The 16,276-nt window shown below is 46.0% G+C and overlaps 1 protein-coding gene across 1 annotated transcript in view; it reads left to right on the forward strand.

The window, feature by feature from the left end:
• Positions 1-9,342, forward strand: part of LOC144807242 (acetylcholine receptor subunit gamma-like) — a gene marked incomplete at its 5' end in the record, with an annotated part of 101,393 nt that extends 92,051 nt beyond the window's left edge. Inside the window, 2 exons of the mRNA XM_078673094.1 lie at positions 4,074-4,204; positions 8,463-9,342. Of these exons, the coding sequence (XP_078529220.1) occupies positions 4,074-4,204; positions 8,463-8,630 (299 nt within the window). The remainder of the gene's footprint in view (positions 1-4,073; positions 4,205-8,462) is intronic.
• Positions 9,343-16,276: the final 6,934 nt, after the last annotated feature.

Here is a 16,276-nt window from a genome sequence, read left to right on the forward strand (position 1 = left end):
AGGGCTTTGGAGAGGAAGGGAAGATTAGAGATAGGGCGTAGATTGTTCAAGTCGTTAGGGTCAGCGGTGGGGTTTTTGAGGATGGGTGAGATTTGACCAAGTTGAAGGGATGCAGGGACACAGCCGGTGGTAAGAGAGGAATTGATGATATTGGTCCAGATGGGTGCGATGATGTGTTTGAGTTCCTGAACCAACTGGCCAGGAAGAGGATCATTGGTGTGAGACAAAGGTTTAAGTTTTGAGATAATGTTGAGGACAGTGGATTCAGATACTGGACAAAATTTGTTCCAGGAGGCATTATTTTTGGTGAGGGTGTCAGTAAGGATAGAGTCAGGATGGGATGGAGTAGGGAAGGGGTAGAGAGGGGTCGTGGCATGAAGGGGCAGAGAGGCAAGGTGAAGTAGGAATGTTAAGGGAGGAGGTGTTGGCTAGGGGTAGATTGATATGGGAGAGGAGGAGAAGAGAAGGATAGCTCGATCGAGTTGACTTTGTTCGAAAAGAATCTGGCGATTTCTTCACATCTTTCAACAGTGTCAAGTATTTTAGGGGGGCCAGAGGAAGTTTGTTTTTTAATGATGCTAAAGAGTTCTCTGGGGCGGTTTTTGGCCTGGTCAAGTTGTGAACAGAGGAAGGAGGCTTTTTCAGTGAAGATGTGCTTCTTGTATTTGGCTCTGGCATTTCTAAGGAGTATCAGGTTATCAGGGGAGGGATGATTCCTCCATGTGCGTTCAGATTGTCTGAGGGCCCGTCTCTCATTATTAAGGTCAGAATTAAACCAGGATTTAGGGGGTATATTTTTTTGATGTTTAAGTTTGAAAGGGGCAATTTGGTCAAGCACTTGAAGGATAGAGTTACTGTAGTGATCAGTAAGGTCAGTGTTGCTGTGAGAGGGGGGGAGGAGTAAGCAGGTTTTTATAGAAGATTCCATCTCACCAGGGGGGATAAGGTGAAGATTGCGGGTATGTTTTAAGGGTAAAGAGCCGATAGGGGTGGGGATAGTAATGGCTGCAGTTCAAAGTGAAGAGGATAAGGTGATGATCCGACCAGTCGACTGGAAGAATCATTGAGAGAGAGGCAAGATCCTTGCTAGTTATAATAGCATCCAGGGTGGCGCCTTTCGAGTGAGTCGGGGCTTGGCAGAGTTGTGTCAGGTCACTAATGTCCATGATAACTTTAAGGAGGATGACAGACGGTTCGTCGTTATTATTCCAGTGGATGTTATAGTCGCCAAGAAAGAGATTCTTGGGGTGAGTGAGCAAAGATTGAGTGATGAGATCCGATAGCTCTTCGGTAAAGGGGATATATGAAGACGAATGGTGGGGGAGTCAGGAGAGGTAAGATCAACGCAGAGGTATTCAAAGGTAGAAGGGTCCTGGAGATGAACAAGTATGACATTGAGTTCATTTTTAAAAATTCGGGCAAGGCCACCTCCTATTTGCTTTATTCTGTCTTTCCTAATGATGGAATATCCAGGAGGAATGAGCAGGTCAAGGATAGGAGTAGAGTGGGGGTTGAGCCAGGTTTCCGTAAGGAAAGCAATATCTATGTTTTCATTCAGAATGGTTTCCGCAATATCAGTCGCGTGGCAGGATGCGGATCGGCAGTTAATCAACAAGCAGTGAAGTGGAGAGAGGTCAGGGTATTGAGTGGAGGGATCAAGGAGTATGGAGGTTAGTTGTTGAGGGGGTCTAGGAGATGTCGGGTAAAGGGGGGGGTTGACTCGTTCCAAGGAGAACAGGGATAGTATACTGCGGAAAAGGGGTATTTGAGGACCAAGAGGGAAGGGGGAGACGGTGGGGTTTGTGGAAAGGTTAACCTGCATGGGAATTGGGTATGCAACATGATGAGAGCTAGAAATCGCGGATGCCGTGTGGGGTTGGGGTGAAATGGAAGGATCAGTGGGTTTGGTGGGGTCAGGCAGTTTGTAGGGAGGAGGGATCTGTGAGAAGAGTAATCGACGATATCAGTGCCAGGGGGGCTGTTATTGGAGGAGGTGTGGGGGGGGGGTTGGTGTGTGGAGATGTGCGTGCATGGTCAGAGGAGTGGGCTTTAGTAAGGAGTGAGACATCGGATCTTAGGGAGGAGAATTCTAGAACAAGGGACGAAAGGAGAAGTTCAACATTAAGGAGTGATAGAGTAAGAAGTGAGGAATGGAGTGGGTCAAAAGTTATTGGGAGGAGTGAAAAATAGGGGTTAGGATTAACCAGGGGGGGGGGGGGAGGGAGGAGAAGGGAGTTATGGCAGGTGGGAGGTTTCGTATTGGGGAGGGGCCAAGGAGATGGGAGTAGTTGGGGGCATTGGATTTGGTAAAATCGTTTGTTAATTAAAGGGGATTGCAGGGGAGATCAGGGGCAAGTGAGAGGGAGTGGTCAGCGGAGGGGAAGTAAGAGTTGCTGGGCAGTATGAGGGGGCGATAAAACTAGGGGGGAGGATAAGGAGCATCAATGGGAAGGGTGTTACAAGAGTCAGAATAAGAGGTGAATGGACGAAGAAGTATTGTTGAGAAGAGGGGGGAAAGGGTGGTTCATGAGAGGGGCTCGTGGGGACGAGGGAGAGTGGTAAGAAGAGGAGGATAAAGGAGGTTTGTCCAGGGGGAGATCACAAGGAGAGGAGTATTCAATAGTACTTAGAGACTGCAGGGTAGTAAGGGAGGTAGGAGGGGGCGAGTAGGTAGCAGGAGTATCGAACAAGTTTGGAGGTTTAAGAGAAATGTGTGGAGCAGACCCTAGTTGAGAGAGGCAGGGCGTAGGCGAGGGGGGCAAGGAAGGAAGCGGGAGGTGCCGGGTGATTGAGGGGGGTTGGAGGAGCAGGGAATTAGGGTTGGGAGTCAAGGATGGACGAGGGTGGGGAAGGGACACTGGGTGGTATGGGGAGGGGGAATCTTTGGTGAAGGAGGATGTGAGAGAGGCAGAAAAACTAGGTGATTGTGAGATAATGGTGTCGGCACCGTTTATAGTTAGGGTGGTAGGTACCCGAAGTGTTATCGCCTCATCTCCCTCCTAGATTCCTCCACAAAATGAATGGTCCGGGTTCTCCTCCAGAGATTAGAGCAGTGGCTACCGATAAGTCAATCCCTTTGGAGGCTCAATATGAATTCAGGAAGGCGTGGGGGACCGTAGAGCAGTGCGCGGACTGGGACCTGCTCATTGGGAAGCACACAAAGGCAAATCCGGGTCTGATCTCTTAGCGTGCTTGAGGAAGCGGGAAAAAGAAGCTCTTTGGCAATCATCGTTAGCAGTCAGTCAGCCTGATCTCTTAGGGTGCCTGAGGAAGCGGGAAAGACATCGTAATAGGCCCCTTAATCTAATGTAAATATAAATGTAGTATACTTGTAAAGCGCACAGCTGCCCCAGCAACGGGGCGTCCCGGCGCTGTATAACTCTGGGGAACCCGTCCTGGCTTTCCCTGTGGGATGGTCCCTTGCTGGGAGTCCCCAAGGTGGAGCCAGGCATCCCCGGAATTGGTGGGGCCGTTGTGGAGATTAGGCAAGCTAATGCCCAGAGTTGCCGAGTGGAACCCCTGATTAGAGTAAGCACCGAAGCGAGAATTATCGAGTCCGCTGACCAAGGTCCACGACCCTGCCGCGTCGGGAATTGAACCCTGGTCCCAGGCTGACTTCTGCTCTCAGGCCTGCCGCCTCTAACCAGTGAGCCACACTACTCCACTTGTAATACCAATTTAGTAAACAGAAGTTTAGAAGTATTAACATTTTTGAAGTGACTATCTTTAATTTAAAATGCCTGTAACTAAAATAGAGATGTATGTCTAATTTGGATGTGCAGACACATATTTAAGTGTTTTCATGTGTGAATCTATTTTATCAAAACGGTTTTCATGATTTGAAAATGACTTTTTATCCAGATAAGACAATTATTATTAAAAGAATCAAGAGACAATTGAATTTGGTTCAGCGATCACCTTTCTAGACGTGAGGCTATTATACAACCTTGTTTAGGGGCATATAAACACTTCAGAATAAGATTTGAATGTCTCCTGGTGATATAACTTTATTACATGTTCAAATACGGTGTGAGATATTCTCTTCGCCCTCTGACTGCCGCTCTCCCCTGTAGACGGCATTGACATCGGCATCACGTCCACCCTGTACAAGAACCTGGCACGGTGTGCCCCCGACATCAAGGAGTGTGTTGACGCCTGCAACTTCATCACAGAGAGCACGAAGGATCAGAACGACACTGGATCTGTGAGTTCCCTTCTTTACATCAGCCGTAGAGTATGGTATATAGGTTCATAATCGAACCAATTGGGGGAAGGGTATGTGATGAGTTTCTTGTAAGAGGTCTTTGTAGAATTGAGGAGGCCATCCTGAAATGCAAGGTGCGCTGTGAAGAGACACAATGGAAGTGACACAAGAATTCTAATGACTAGTAACGCATGGAGAAAGGGTGAAACAAAAAAAATGAATCATGGAAAATTGAGAAAGGAGGAACAATGAAATCACATAGTTTAAGAAATCATTTGTAAGTGAAGAAGGAAAAATAGAAACAAACCTGTAAAAAAGAGAAACGTAAAACAAATGGTTGACAAATGGGGGAAGCATCCATTACAAGGCAGGCATTGCAACGCAATGACTTTACAACACAGCCAAGACGATGCACTTTCCATTACAACGAATGCCATTACAACGCTGACCAGCACTTTCCCTAAGGTAAGCACCCAGCGGTGTTAGAATAGTAAATTACGTTGTAATGGTGCATGCGTTGAAATGGCTTGGATTAAAATAGCATGTTTTGTAATGGAAGTTGTGTTGCAAAAGTATGCGTTGTAACGTCGTACATCCGACAAATGGGCTTGAATGATAAATGAAGGACACAAGGTTATTTGCAAAAGGAGGTAAAAAAGAAAGTAAGAAAGGAAACTTAGAATTAGGAAAAGGAAGGAGTGAAAATTTAAGAAAGTAATAGATTGAGAAATTTAGAAAAACACAAAGTGAAGAATTATAGAGAGGAGTGCAAAATGTTTGAGAAAAATCCAGTAATTACCCATAGGAGAAATTAGGAAATGTAGGGAGTGAGGGAAAAGGACAGAAATAAAAAATGAGATTTTCAGAAAAGGGAAATAGTAAGAAATTAGGACAAAGAATGACTAAGAAATTAGAAGAAATTAGGAATTGGGCAAGGAGTAAAACTGATGAAATGGGGATAAGAAATAAGAATAAGAAGAAGAAAAAAAGGAAGTATGTAACAGGGTATTGTGAGTGAGCCAATGTTCGTCAGACGGTAAACATGCACTGTAGGATGATATCCACGCAACGACTTGAGAATCCATTGAGGGCCTCTAAAAATATTGTTTAAGATTTTCGGAGTGTGCGGCTTGGAATAATTTGGACCAGACTGACATCGGGGGAACAACTAAGTCGTTACGAATCACTAAACCATCCACTATAGAGAGTTCACTGGAGACTTGAGAGAACGGTCTAATAGGGGAAGGAAGACACCTTTCTTTGGGCCAACCTTAAGTAACACATTTCATAACTTCAGACAAAGTCCTATCTTCTGTGACAGCAGTCATCCGTGCATCACGAGACACCAAACTATGTGTACTTAAAATGTCATCCAAAGAGGCCGCAACTGACTCAACTTCGTCATGTTCATCACCTGAACCATCATCTTGAATAGGCATTCTTGACAAAAAGTCAGCTCCAGAATTCCTGCTTCTCAGAATAAATTCAATCTTAAAGTTATACTCGTGTAAACGAGACAGTAACCTAACCAATTTGGAGGAAGCTTTACCTGATCCATCCCCATTGAGAAGATGGATAAGTGATTTGTGGTCCGTAAACAGAGTAAAATACATCCCCCAGAGGTATGTCTTGAATTTATCAATGGCCCAAGAACAGGCCAAAGCCTCTCTTTCAATGGTACCATACCAAGATTCTGATAACTTTAAAGACCTTGAAGCAAAAGAAACAGTGTAATCATTATTATTGCAGGCCTGTGAAAGTATTGCGCCCATGCCCCTTTGACTGGCATCTACAGTCACCAAACAGCTTGCACCCGGTTTAAATGCTGACAAAGCCGGTGCATTAGTGATGACTTTTTTCACAGTGCTAAAAGCGTGCTCAGCAACATCATGCCAGGTACAATTAACATATTTTTAACAGATTTCTGAGTGGTTGAACAATGATGGACTAACCTTGAATAAATTTGCCATAATATTCACTCATCCCCAAAAAAGATCAGAGAGAATCTTTGTCATTGGGAGGAGGAGCAGCTTGTATTGCGTTTACTAAAGAAAACTTTGGATGTATTCCTGTATCAGAAACACGGTGTCCAAGATAGTCTAATTCTGTTTTACACATTTTGCATTTGTCAGGTTTAAAGTTATGCCCACCTTTCTAAATACTTCTAGAAATTTTCACAAAATGGGCTTGTGCTCTTCTCTTCTGTTAGAAAACATAAGGACCTCGTCCTGATACGCCTGTGTTCCCAGGATTCCAGCTAATATGGTATCCATGAATTTTTGGAACACACTTGCTACAGAAGCCAGTCCAAAGGGAAGTCTCAGTAATTTATAAGCAGTAAGGGAGTAATGAATGCTGTGAGATCTTGGGATTCTGCAGTGAGTGGGATATTGTGATGGGCAGAGCGAAGGTCCAGGAGCGAGAAAAACTTGGCTCCATTAATGTTTGACAGTAAATCACTAACTTTGGGCAGAGGATGACAATCAATAACAATATTCTTGTTTAAAGTGCGTAAGTCAGCACATAGCCTAATATTTCCATCCTTTTTATGAACTATGACTATGGGGCTGACACATTCAGATGAGTCAGTCTGGGTGATTACCTTATCTCTCACCAGGGTATCCAGTAAGGTTTTAAGTTCAGATCTAACTGATGAGGGAACAGATCTGAGTTTGTGAGAGACTGGAACAACTTTAAAAAAAAAATTGAATTCTATGCTCAAACTTATCAATCATACCAATTCTATTGGAGAACACCTCTGGAAAATCTTTTAACATTTCAGCAAGAAGATCATTTTCAGAATCTTGTGTAGACGCCAAACTGATATCACACACCCTGGCAGGATTTGGTGACCCAGGAACTAACATCAAGCCCAATTTTGAAAGTTCTCGCCACCCCAGAATTAATTTGCCTTTCTTAGCCACATAGATCTTGGTATAGGCTTCTCTGCCTAAACACATTACTTTCTCCATAAAGAAGCCAACCATATCAATGCCCTTATCACCATAAGCTTTTGGAAAGACATCCGGATTATCCAATGGTTTAGAAGTCGACCAAACTTGATCGCACAGGGTATCTGAAATTATAGTGATGGGAGCACCAGAGTCTGCTATCATATCAAGTTGTATGTCACCAATGTAAACATCAGATGGGACCCTTAATTGGAGCAGCATCAATTGTATCAAATTCAAGGGTGAGTAGTGTACCAGTCTACATAAATAAAGCCTGCGAACAATCCTCAGAAATGGATGAAATATCAATAGAGCCAACCCTGGCAATATTCCCAGCACTCCTGCATACCCCAGAAAAAGGACCCATTTTATGACATTTGGTGCATTTCTTACCAGTGGCAGGGCAGAGAGAGTTATTGCTCAAGTGAGTCTTAGACCCACATCTCTAACAAAAAGTACTCCTTTTGCCCATAAACTTGTTACCCTTAGACCTGCAAGATATAGCGTTAATGGAGTCAGGAAATTGAACAGAGCTAACAGGTTGACACATAATATCAGAAGAAATACCCTTAGAGGCCGATTACAATGCCGTAGTAAACAGCTCCAACCCTTGGTCGGAGCCGTTCCTACAGCATCGTAAACAGCTGTTCGGAATCATTCCCAAATTACCCACTTGGATGGAGTTGGTCGGAAAGGAATCTGAACTGGATTTCTGAATGTCTTGCAACGGGCTCGGAGAGCCCGTCTGCCTTTTTGAAAGCCTCCAGTAATACCTCAGGAGGCTCTTTCTGCCCGGGGGATTACAATGTTGGATTCAGACAGTCTTTCTGTGCCGGCCTTTCTGACACAGAAAGGCTGTCGGAAGTCGACTTTGGGGGCCCCCAGCAGGGCCCGAAGGGTGCTCTGATGTGTGCCCTGGAAATGTGAAGGAGCTGGGGGGTGTGAGAGGAAAAGCTACCCATATAGTAACTCTATTGGTCCTAATTTAAAGACAGATTCACTTTACCTGCTACAGCAGAATTCCTCACTGGCTCTGCTTTTGGGAAAGGGTTTTCAATCCCAGAGCTAGCTGCTTTTGTCAGATATGAAGGTAAGGTGTGCAATAGTTCCAGGAGGGAGTGGGAAGTGTGATGTGTAAATTCTGCACACTTGCAGGAGTCCAAGGCTTTCTATGTAAGTGACTGTGTGAGCACAGCTTGCAGTCTTCTCAAAACCCAACGTATTCATTTTGCGCGACAAGGCCTAAGCCATGAAAATCCTGGTCTTCAATGGCCCATTAACTCATGCTTGTTTTTGTTCCTTTTCAGGAAATGGGGAACTGGGTCTTCATCGGGAAGGTGGTGGACAATCTGTGCTTCTGGGCAGCCATCCTGCTCTTCGCCATCGGCACCTTCAGCATCTTCATCATGGGCCACCTCAACAACGCCCCGGACTTCCCGTTTCCAGGAGAGACCAAGCTATACCGACCTTCTTGATCACCACAACCACGCCTGCTGGATTCTCTCTATACTTCACTTGTGAGGAGCGTGAACCGTGGGGCAAGCGACCAACTTACGCTCACTCAGGACGTCTCCTCCAGTGGTGCAGCTCCTGCAGCGGAATCCAGGTCTTCCACCCTTGAAGGTCAACAGGCAGATGTAGGGTGGGCTGTGAGACTCTACGGCTGGTGTCAGGCACTACACCTACAATTCCAGGGAGATGGAAAAAACTGAGTTTTAACAGATAATTTCCCAAAAGATCTGACTTCTGAGAAAGTGTTGATGTTGCCATACCCAAGTTTTGTTACTTTGCGCATTCAGTGCACGTGATACACCCTGTATATGGAGCGATGCTCTCAGACAGCTCCCTGCATGTGGCAAAGACTTCCTGATGACCTGCATTCTTCCTGAAGAGCTCCAAAATATGTATATAGTTGTTGTGAATAAGATTAACTAAAAGCTTTCCTGCTGGGTTTATTACATGGGCAGATGCAGTGTTGGAGAATTAAATTATGTACATGATGTAGTGACCTCACTGTTGTTATATGTTGTGTTCTGCATGGTGTAGTGATCACTGAGAGGGGTAAGGAAAGTTCTGTTCATCGCTGGTAGTATAAGGCATAGAGGAAAGCTATCTATAGCATATACTACAGACATAACCATTTCTGGGTGCTCCACACCAACAGATAGGTCAACGGAGGCTCAAATAAATAAGTTGTCCAGAAAAAACAGGGTAACGTATTTAATCTGGGACATGAACCAGTGACCTATTAGGAATATGCTACTTACCAGTATGCATCTGTTCTTGGCATGTAGGGCTGCTGACATTCATATCTGTGCATAGATCGCCGCCTAGTGTTGGGTCCGGATGATTGCACATTGTTGTCCTGGAAGAGTCTTCGAAGTATCACGAGATAGGTGGCTCCTCCCTCGGACTACAGTGCGCATGGGCATCCCCTCCATGCTCAGATTGTTTTTAGCCATTGTGGCAGAGATGGAGTATAGTACAGTAAGAGATGTCCATGCAAAGAGTGAATGCTGCCGCTACAGGCACCGGGGAGGAGGGCGGGCGATATGAATGTCAGCAGCCCTACATGCCAAGAACAGATGCATACTGGTAAGTTGCATATTCCGTTCGAGGCATGTTGGCTGCTGAATTCATATCTGTGCATAGAATGTATAGCAGTATCTCCCTTAGCGGTGGCTGCCTGTGTCAGCTGCAGCAGTCTGGAAAAGAGTTTTGAGAACAGCCTGTCCTACAGCAGCTTGCTGTTTTGAATGTACATCTACACAACAGTGTTTTGTAAATGTATGTGTGGTTGACCATGTGGCTGCTCTACAGATTTCGTGTAAAGGAATGTTACCCAGGAAAGCCATGGATGCCCCTAGCTTGCGTGTGGAATGCGCCCTAGGGGGAACTGTTAAGGTGCGTTTTGCCTTTAAATAACATATTTGTATGCACTTAACTATCCATCTAGCTATACCCGACTTTGAAATAGGGTTGCCTTTGTGTTGTAGTGAGAAAGCAACAAACAACTGTTTTGTTTTTCGAAATGCCTTAGTTCTATCTATATAGTATAGCAGAGCTCTTTTGACATCTAGAGTATGCAAGGCCCTTTCAGCTACTGTCTGTGGGTTCTGAAAGAACACTGGCAGTTCTATAGTTTGATTTATATGGAAATGGGATACCACCTTTGGCATGAATTTAGGGTTTGTTCTGAGAACTACTCTATTTGCATGTACTTGAATGAATGGCTCTTGAATAGTTAGGGCTTGCAGCTCGCTAACTCTTCGAAGCGAAGTAATGGCAATAAGGAAAGCCACCTTCCAAGTAAGAAATTGTATTTCGCATGAGTGTAGTGGTTCAAAAGGTGGTCCCATAAGTCTGGTTAAAACAATGTTTAGATTCCAGACTGGTGAAGGTGGGTGTCTTGGAGGAATTACCCGTTTAAGTCCTTCCATAAACGCTTTAATCGCTGGCACCCTAAATAGTGAAAGGTGTTGCCTGTTTTGGAGGTATTCTGCCAACGCAGCTAAATGTATCCTGATGGATGAATAGGCTAAATTGCAACGTTGTAGGTGCAAGAGATAGCATATGATGTTTTGAGTAGAAGCATCAAGTGGGTTAATGTCATTCTTATTACAGTAAATGACGAAACGTTTCCACTTTGCTGCATAACATGCTCTGGTAGTGGGTTTTCTTGCCTCTTTGATAATATTCATGCAGTCTGGGGGCAAGTTCAGGTATCCAAACTCTAGGATTTCAGGAGCCAGATCGCCAGGTTCAGCTGTTGCGGGTCTGGGTGTTGGATTTCGCCATGGCTCTGAGTTAGAAGGCTGGGTATGAGTCGCAGTCTTTGATGAGGCACCACTGACAGTTCTAGGAACGTTGTGTACCATGGTTGCCTCGCCCATGTGGGAGCAACTAGGATTAGCGTCAGAGAATGTTGGCGCAGTTTGCGTGCCACCAGCGGTATTAATGGAGCTGGGGGAAAAGCGTACGCAAATTTGCCTGACCAGTTCATCCATATCGCATTGGCCTGCGACTGCGGATGTGGGAACCTGGCGGCAAAGTACTGGCATTTTGCGTTTTCACTTGTGGCAAACAGATCTATCTCCGGGTGTCCCCACTTCCGGAAGAATGGTTGAAGCACTTTGGGGTGATTTCCCATTCGTGCATCTGTTGGCTGGGCCTACTGAGCAGGTCGGCTACTTGATTGTCCTTGCCTAGGAGGTGTTCTGCCATGAGAAACATGTTCCTCTGAATGGCCCATTTCCACATTGCTTGAGCTAGGTGTGACAGCTGTGGTGAGTGTGTTCCTCCCTGTTTTTGAATGTAATACATAGCTGTCATGTTGTCCGTCCGGATCAACACAGCCTTGTTGCATAAGTGTGTCTTGAAAGCTTTTAGGGCTAGAAAGACCACCATTAACTCCAGAAGATTGATGTGCATTTTCTTTTGCTGTGTAGTCCAGAGTCCCTGTACTGTGTAGTGTAGGACATGGGCTCCCCATCCTATCAGGGATGCGTCCGCGGTTAACACTATTTGTGGGACAGGCTCTTGGAACAGTCGTCCCTTGCAAAGGTTTTGTGGATTCCACCAATGCAGAGAGTTGTATGCCCGACTGGTCACCAACACTAGGTCCTTTAATTGCCCCTGAGCCTGGTTCCACTGCGTTGCTAGGCATTCTTGGAGCGGACGCATATGTAGCCTGGCATGAGGGACTATGAATATGCACGAGGCCATCATGCCTATTAGTTGCATAAACACTCGAGCTGGTAGTGAGTGTTGGCGTCTGAATTTTTGGATCAATGTTTGCATTCCCTTGATTCGTGCTGCGTTGGGATATGCTTTTGCCGCCAGTGTATCTATTGTTGCTCCCAGGTACTCTTGGACGTGGGAGGGCGTTAGATGTGATTTTGGGTAGTTCAGTGAGAATCCTAAACTGTGCAGAAGATGTATGGTTTTTGACATGTGGTTGGCACATTGCTGGGCTGATGGTGCGTGTATTAGCCAATCGTCCAGGTAAGGGTACACATGGATGTGTTGCCTTCTGAGATGTGCTGCCACTGTAGCTAGACATTTGGTAAACACAATCTTGGAGCTGTTGTGACACCAAATAGTAGGACCTTGAACTGGTAGTGCTGTCCTTGAATGGTGAACCTTAAATACTTTCTGTGAGCAGGGTGTATTGGTATATGAAAGTATGCGTCTTTGAGGTCTAGAGTTGCTAGGAAGTCTCCCTGTCGAAGCAATGGTAAGACTTGCTGGAGAGTGAGCATATGGAAATGCTCCGATAAAATGTACAGGTTGAGGGGCCTGAGGTCCAATATTGGTCTGAGAGACCCGTCCTTCTTTGGAATAAGGAAGTATAGGGAGTATACTCCTGTTCCCTGATGTTGTAGTGGGACTGGTTCTATGGCCCCCTTTTGCAGCATACTGATGACCTCTTGCTGTAGTAGCGTTATATGTTCCTGTGACATTGGACGGTGCACGGGTGGTATGTTGGGTGGTGGTGAGGTGAGTTCGAGGCAATAGCCATGTTGGATAATTTGCCTGACCCACTTGTCTGTAGTGATATTTAACCAGACTGGCAGAAATTGTTGTATTCTTCCCCCGACCGGTGTTGTATGGTCTGGGGGTAGTGCCAAGAAGTCACTGCTTTGTGTTAGTGGAGGATCTGTTTGCATTGCCTCCACGGCCTCTTCCTTTGGTATTATTTCCTCTGTATCCACCCCTGTTGGTGTTCTTGTTATATGTGGATTGTGTGTTACTCTTGTAGTTGGAGGATTGCTGTGATTTATTACTTCGCGCTTCTCCTCTATAATTGGAGCGACGAAAGGAGCCCCGGTGTTGTTGGGACTGGAGAGCTCCCATAGACTTCGCTGTTTCCGCATCCTTTTTCATCTTGTCCAGAATTGAGTCAACTGCTGGACCAAACAAAAAGTCTGGGTTGATGGGCTGATTAAGAATTGTGGATTGGACTTCATTCTTAAAGCCCGATATGCGAAGCCATGCGTGGCGCCTTAGCAGCACGCTTGTATTGATGAATCTGGCAGCTGTGTCTGCCGCGTCTAGGGCACATTTAATTGAGGCATTGGTGATGAGCTTTCCCTCTTGTTTAAGTTAATCTGCCTGTTGTTTGTAGGGATCAGGTAAGTGTTGGAGAATTTCTTCTAAACTGTCGTAGTGCGTCCTGTCATATCTGGCCAGCAAGGCCTGTGTATTGGCTATTCTTCATGAGTTTGCTGCTTGAGCTGCCACTCTCTTGCCTGATGCCTCAAAGATTTTTGACTCCTTGTCTGGAGGAGCAGCCTCTCGAGTAGTCTGGGAATTTGCACGCTTACGTGCGTTGGATACCACTAGGGAGTCTAGGGGTAGTTGCCCCCTGATGTATGTAGGATCTAAAGGTGCAGCCCTATAATTCTTTTCAATTCTAGGGTTTATGATCCGTGCTCTAGCAGTGTCCTTAAAAATGTCACTTGCGTGTTTTAATACACCCTTCAACATGGGTAGTGTTTTAACATGTCTTTCAGATGTTGTTAATGTGTCAAAGAGGAAGTCCTCTTCAATAGCATCAGAGTGCATCTCTACATTATGGTAGGTTGCTGCTCTATCTAGTAGTGAATTAAAGGCTACTGTATCCTCTGTGGGTGATGGCTTAGTTGGGTATACTGCAGGGTCTGTAATGGGCAGAATCCCTTCAGTGTCTGGTTCTCCTCCCCCACCCCATGGCTGTGAGTTGGGCTCTCCAATTGGGTTTTGTGGATAACCAAACCCTACATCTGCGTCCTGATCTTCATCTGGGTTGTAGTCAGAGCGTGCAGGTGAGGTTGGGGCATATGGAGTAGTAGGCATAGCTGGAGAGATAGGTTCAAAGAGTATAGGAGAGGTAAGCACAGTCTCTCTTCTTCTTTAGTGGAACTTTAGAAAAGTTTTCAGTTGGCAGAGGTCTTTTTCTTTTTTGTGTAAACAGTCACTTTCCCAGTTTTTGGGTCCATATACAGTTTTGACTGGTCTTCTGTGGAGGGATCTGGATGAATAATCTCTTCTTCCACAGTTTTTGGCCTTGGTGCTGTAGCCTATGGTTTGACTTTTTTCGGGTCGATGCCTTTTGTGGGTTCGACCGCTTTTGGTGGTTGTATCGGTTTTTGATGTTTTTCGACAGGTTTTGTCGGTTGAACGTCTTTGGCCGGCTTCACCACCTTTTTCGGACCGAGCGGTTTTGTCGGTTCGACAGTGTCTTTAGGTCTTTTCGGGGCCTGCGGTTTTGGCTCGATGCCCTTTTTCGGCTCGATGGGCTTTGGCTCGACCGATTTACCTTGGTCCACCTTAGGTTTCGCTTTTGGTTCGATGGTAGTTTTGGGCGTAGGCCTTGTGCTTTAGTCAACCGTTTTTTTCCCCTTGTCGATACTTGAGGCTGCTTTGCTTGATTCGACGTGCTTTGTCTTGGGGGTCGAATCAACGCTCTTTTTTGGTGTCGATTTGACGTGTTTTGACCTCGAGGTTGACTCGGTGGCTTTCGACTTCGAGGTCGACTCGACAGCTTTGGTCTTCGATGTCGACTCGACGGTCTTTGGCTTTGAAGGTTGGATTGGAACTGTGGCCTTCGGGTCAACGCCCTTCGGCTTAATCACCTTCGGTTCGACATAATTCGGTCCGAAGGGTATTGTTGACGAGTTTCGGTTTCGATGGAACCGGTGTCGTATGTCATGTCTCAGATGGCTCTTTGTGTGTGTTCTTAGCCGGGCGGTATGGCGGGGCTATAGAACCAGTATGTTGATCTCGGCTAAGGCCATCTGGCGATGCCTCGACCTGAGTCTCTGATATTGGTGTAGTGTCTATATGGGGCGGTGTACTCACGGTTCGCCCCTCGTCGTCATCGGAGTCGTCTTCAACTGCTACGATGTCCTGATCGTATTCCTCGAGATCGACGATTAGTTCCTTCTGTTCGAGGTAATATTCGGAGTCGTGCTCCGAGTATTGTTCCGAGTCTTGATCCGAGTCTTCGGCGCTAGCTAGATCTTCCTCATCGTCGAAGATATTATCGGGTTCCGGTGCCGACCTCTGCATTTCTTGCCTCGCCGCCCATCGATTCCGGATAGTCTTTTTCGATCGGAACTGGGCACAGGCTAGGCAACTATCTTCATTGTGATCTGGAGATTGCACACTGGATGTTTATCTGTGTGCGGGAACTTGGAGTTGCACTGCGGGCAGTACTTGAATGGACTTCGTTCCATCGACGGTCGGTCCACGTGGTGTCGAGAAGGCCTCACGGCCCGATTCGACGAACGGAGTGCAACAGATGTTCAAAAAGTGTATCGGTACCGAGCGCTGAACAATACCGACGGACCGGAAGGCCTTTTGGCAAGTTTTTCTTGATTCCGAAGTTGGAGTCGAAGACACTTCCAGGACAACAATGTGCAATCATCCGGACCCAACACTAGGCGGCGATCTATGCACAGATATATATTCAGCAGCCCACATGCCTCGAACACTCAATTTCTACTCCCCTTAACAGTGCTGTCCCTTCCCCCCTAAGTTGTCACACCTCTAAGGCCTCTCAGGGGAGAAAACAGCTGAATAGCCAAGATTGGCCAGCAACAGCTGAGGGTATGTTGAGAGATCTTAAAAACAGTAGGCACTAGTCATCCAGCATGGAAGAGGAGGCAGACCTAGGGGTTTTGGCAGAGGTTTGATGCCACCCACCAGGCTCAGTACTTTGTCGCTTCCCATTCATCCTCCAGAAAGTGCAGCAACACAGACACTAGAAAAGGAACACCAACAGCAGGTGTTACCTTTAAAAAGATGCTGTCTCAAAGACTCCAGAGCCCGGTCACTAGCCTCCTGAATGCCCTTTCTTCCTGAATGTGACTGGCCACTTCCCTCAGTTAATCACAGGGTGAAAAACACTCCACTAAATAGATCTTATAGGGAGGGGTGGGTGAACTCCGCTCCCCTGGCGCAGTTTACAGAGTTTTACCGACTCCGCTTGCAGCGCAAAGTTTGACAAAAACTCCGCTGTGTGGTGGAGCATTTTTTCACATGCGGCTCGCCAATGTTAAGTTGAAGAGCGAGAAGAAATGAGAGCTCGACCACCTCCTGGTGAAATTTCTCAATGTGGGCGGTAGTGGCAGGTTGC

The sequence above is a fragment of the Lissotriton helveticus genome, unplaced genomic scaffold (assembly GCF_964261635.1).
Source record: "Lissotriton helveticus unplaced genomic scaffold, aLisHel1.1 SCAFFOLD_787, whole genome shotgun sequence".
Taxonomy (NCBI): domain Eukaryota; kingdom Metazoa; phylum Chordata; class Amphibia; order Caudata; family Salamandridae; genus Lissotriton; species Lissotriton helveticus.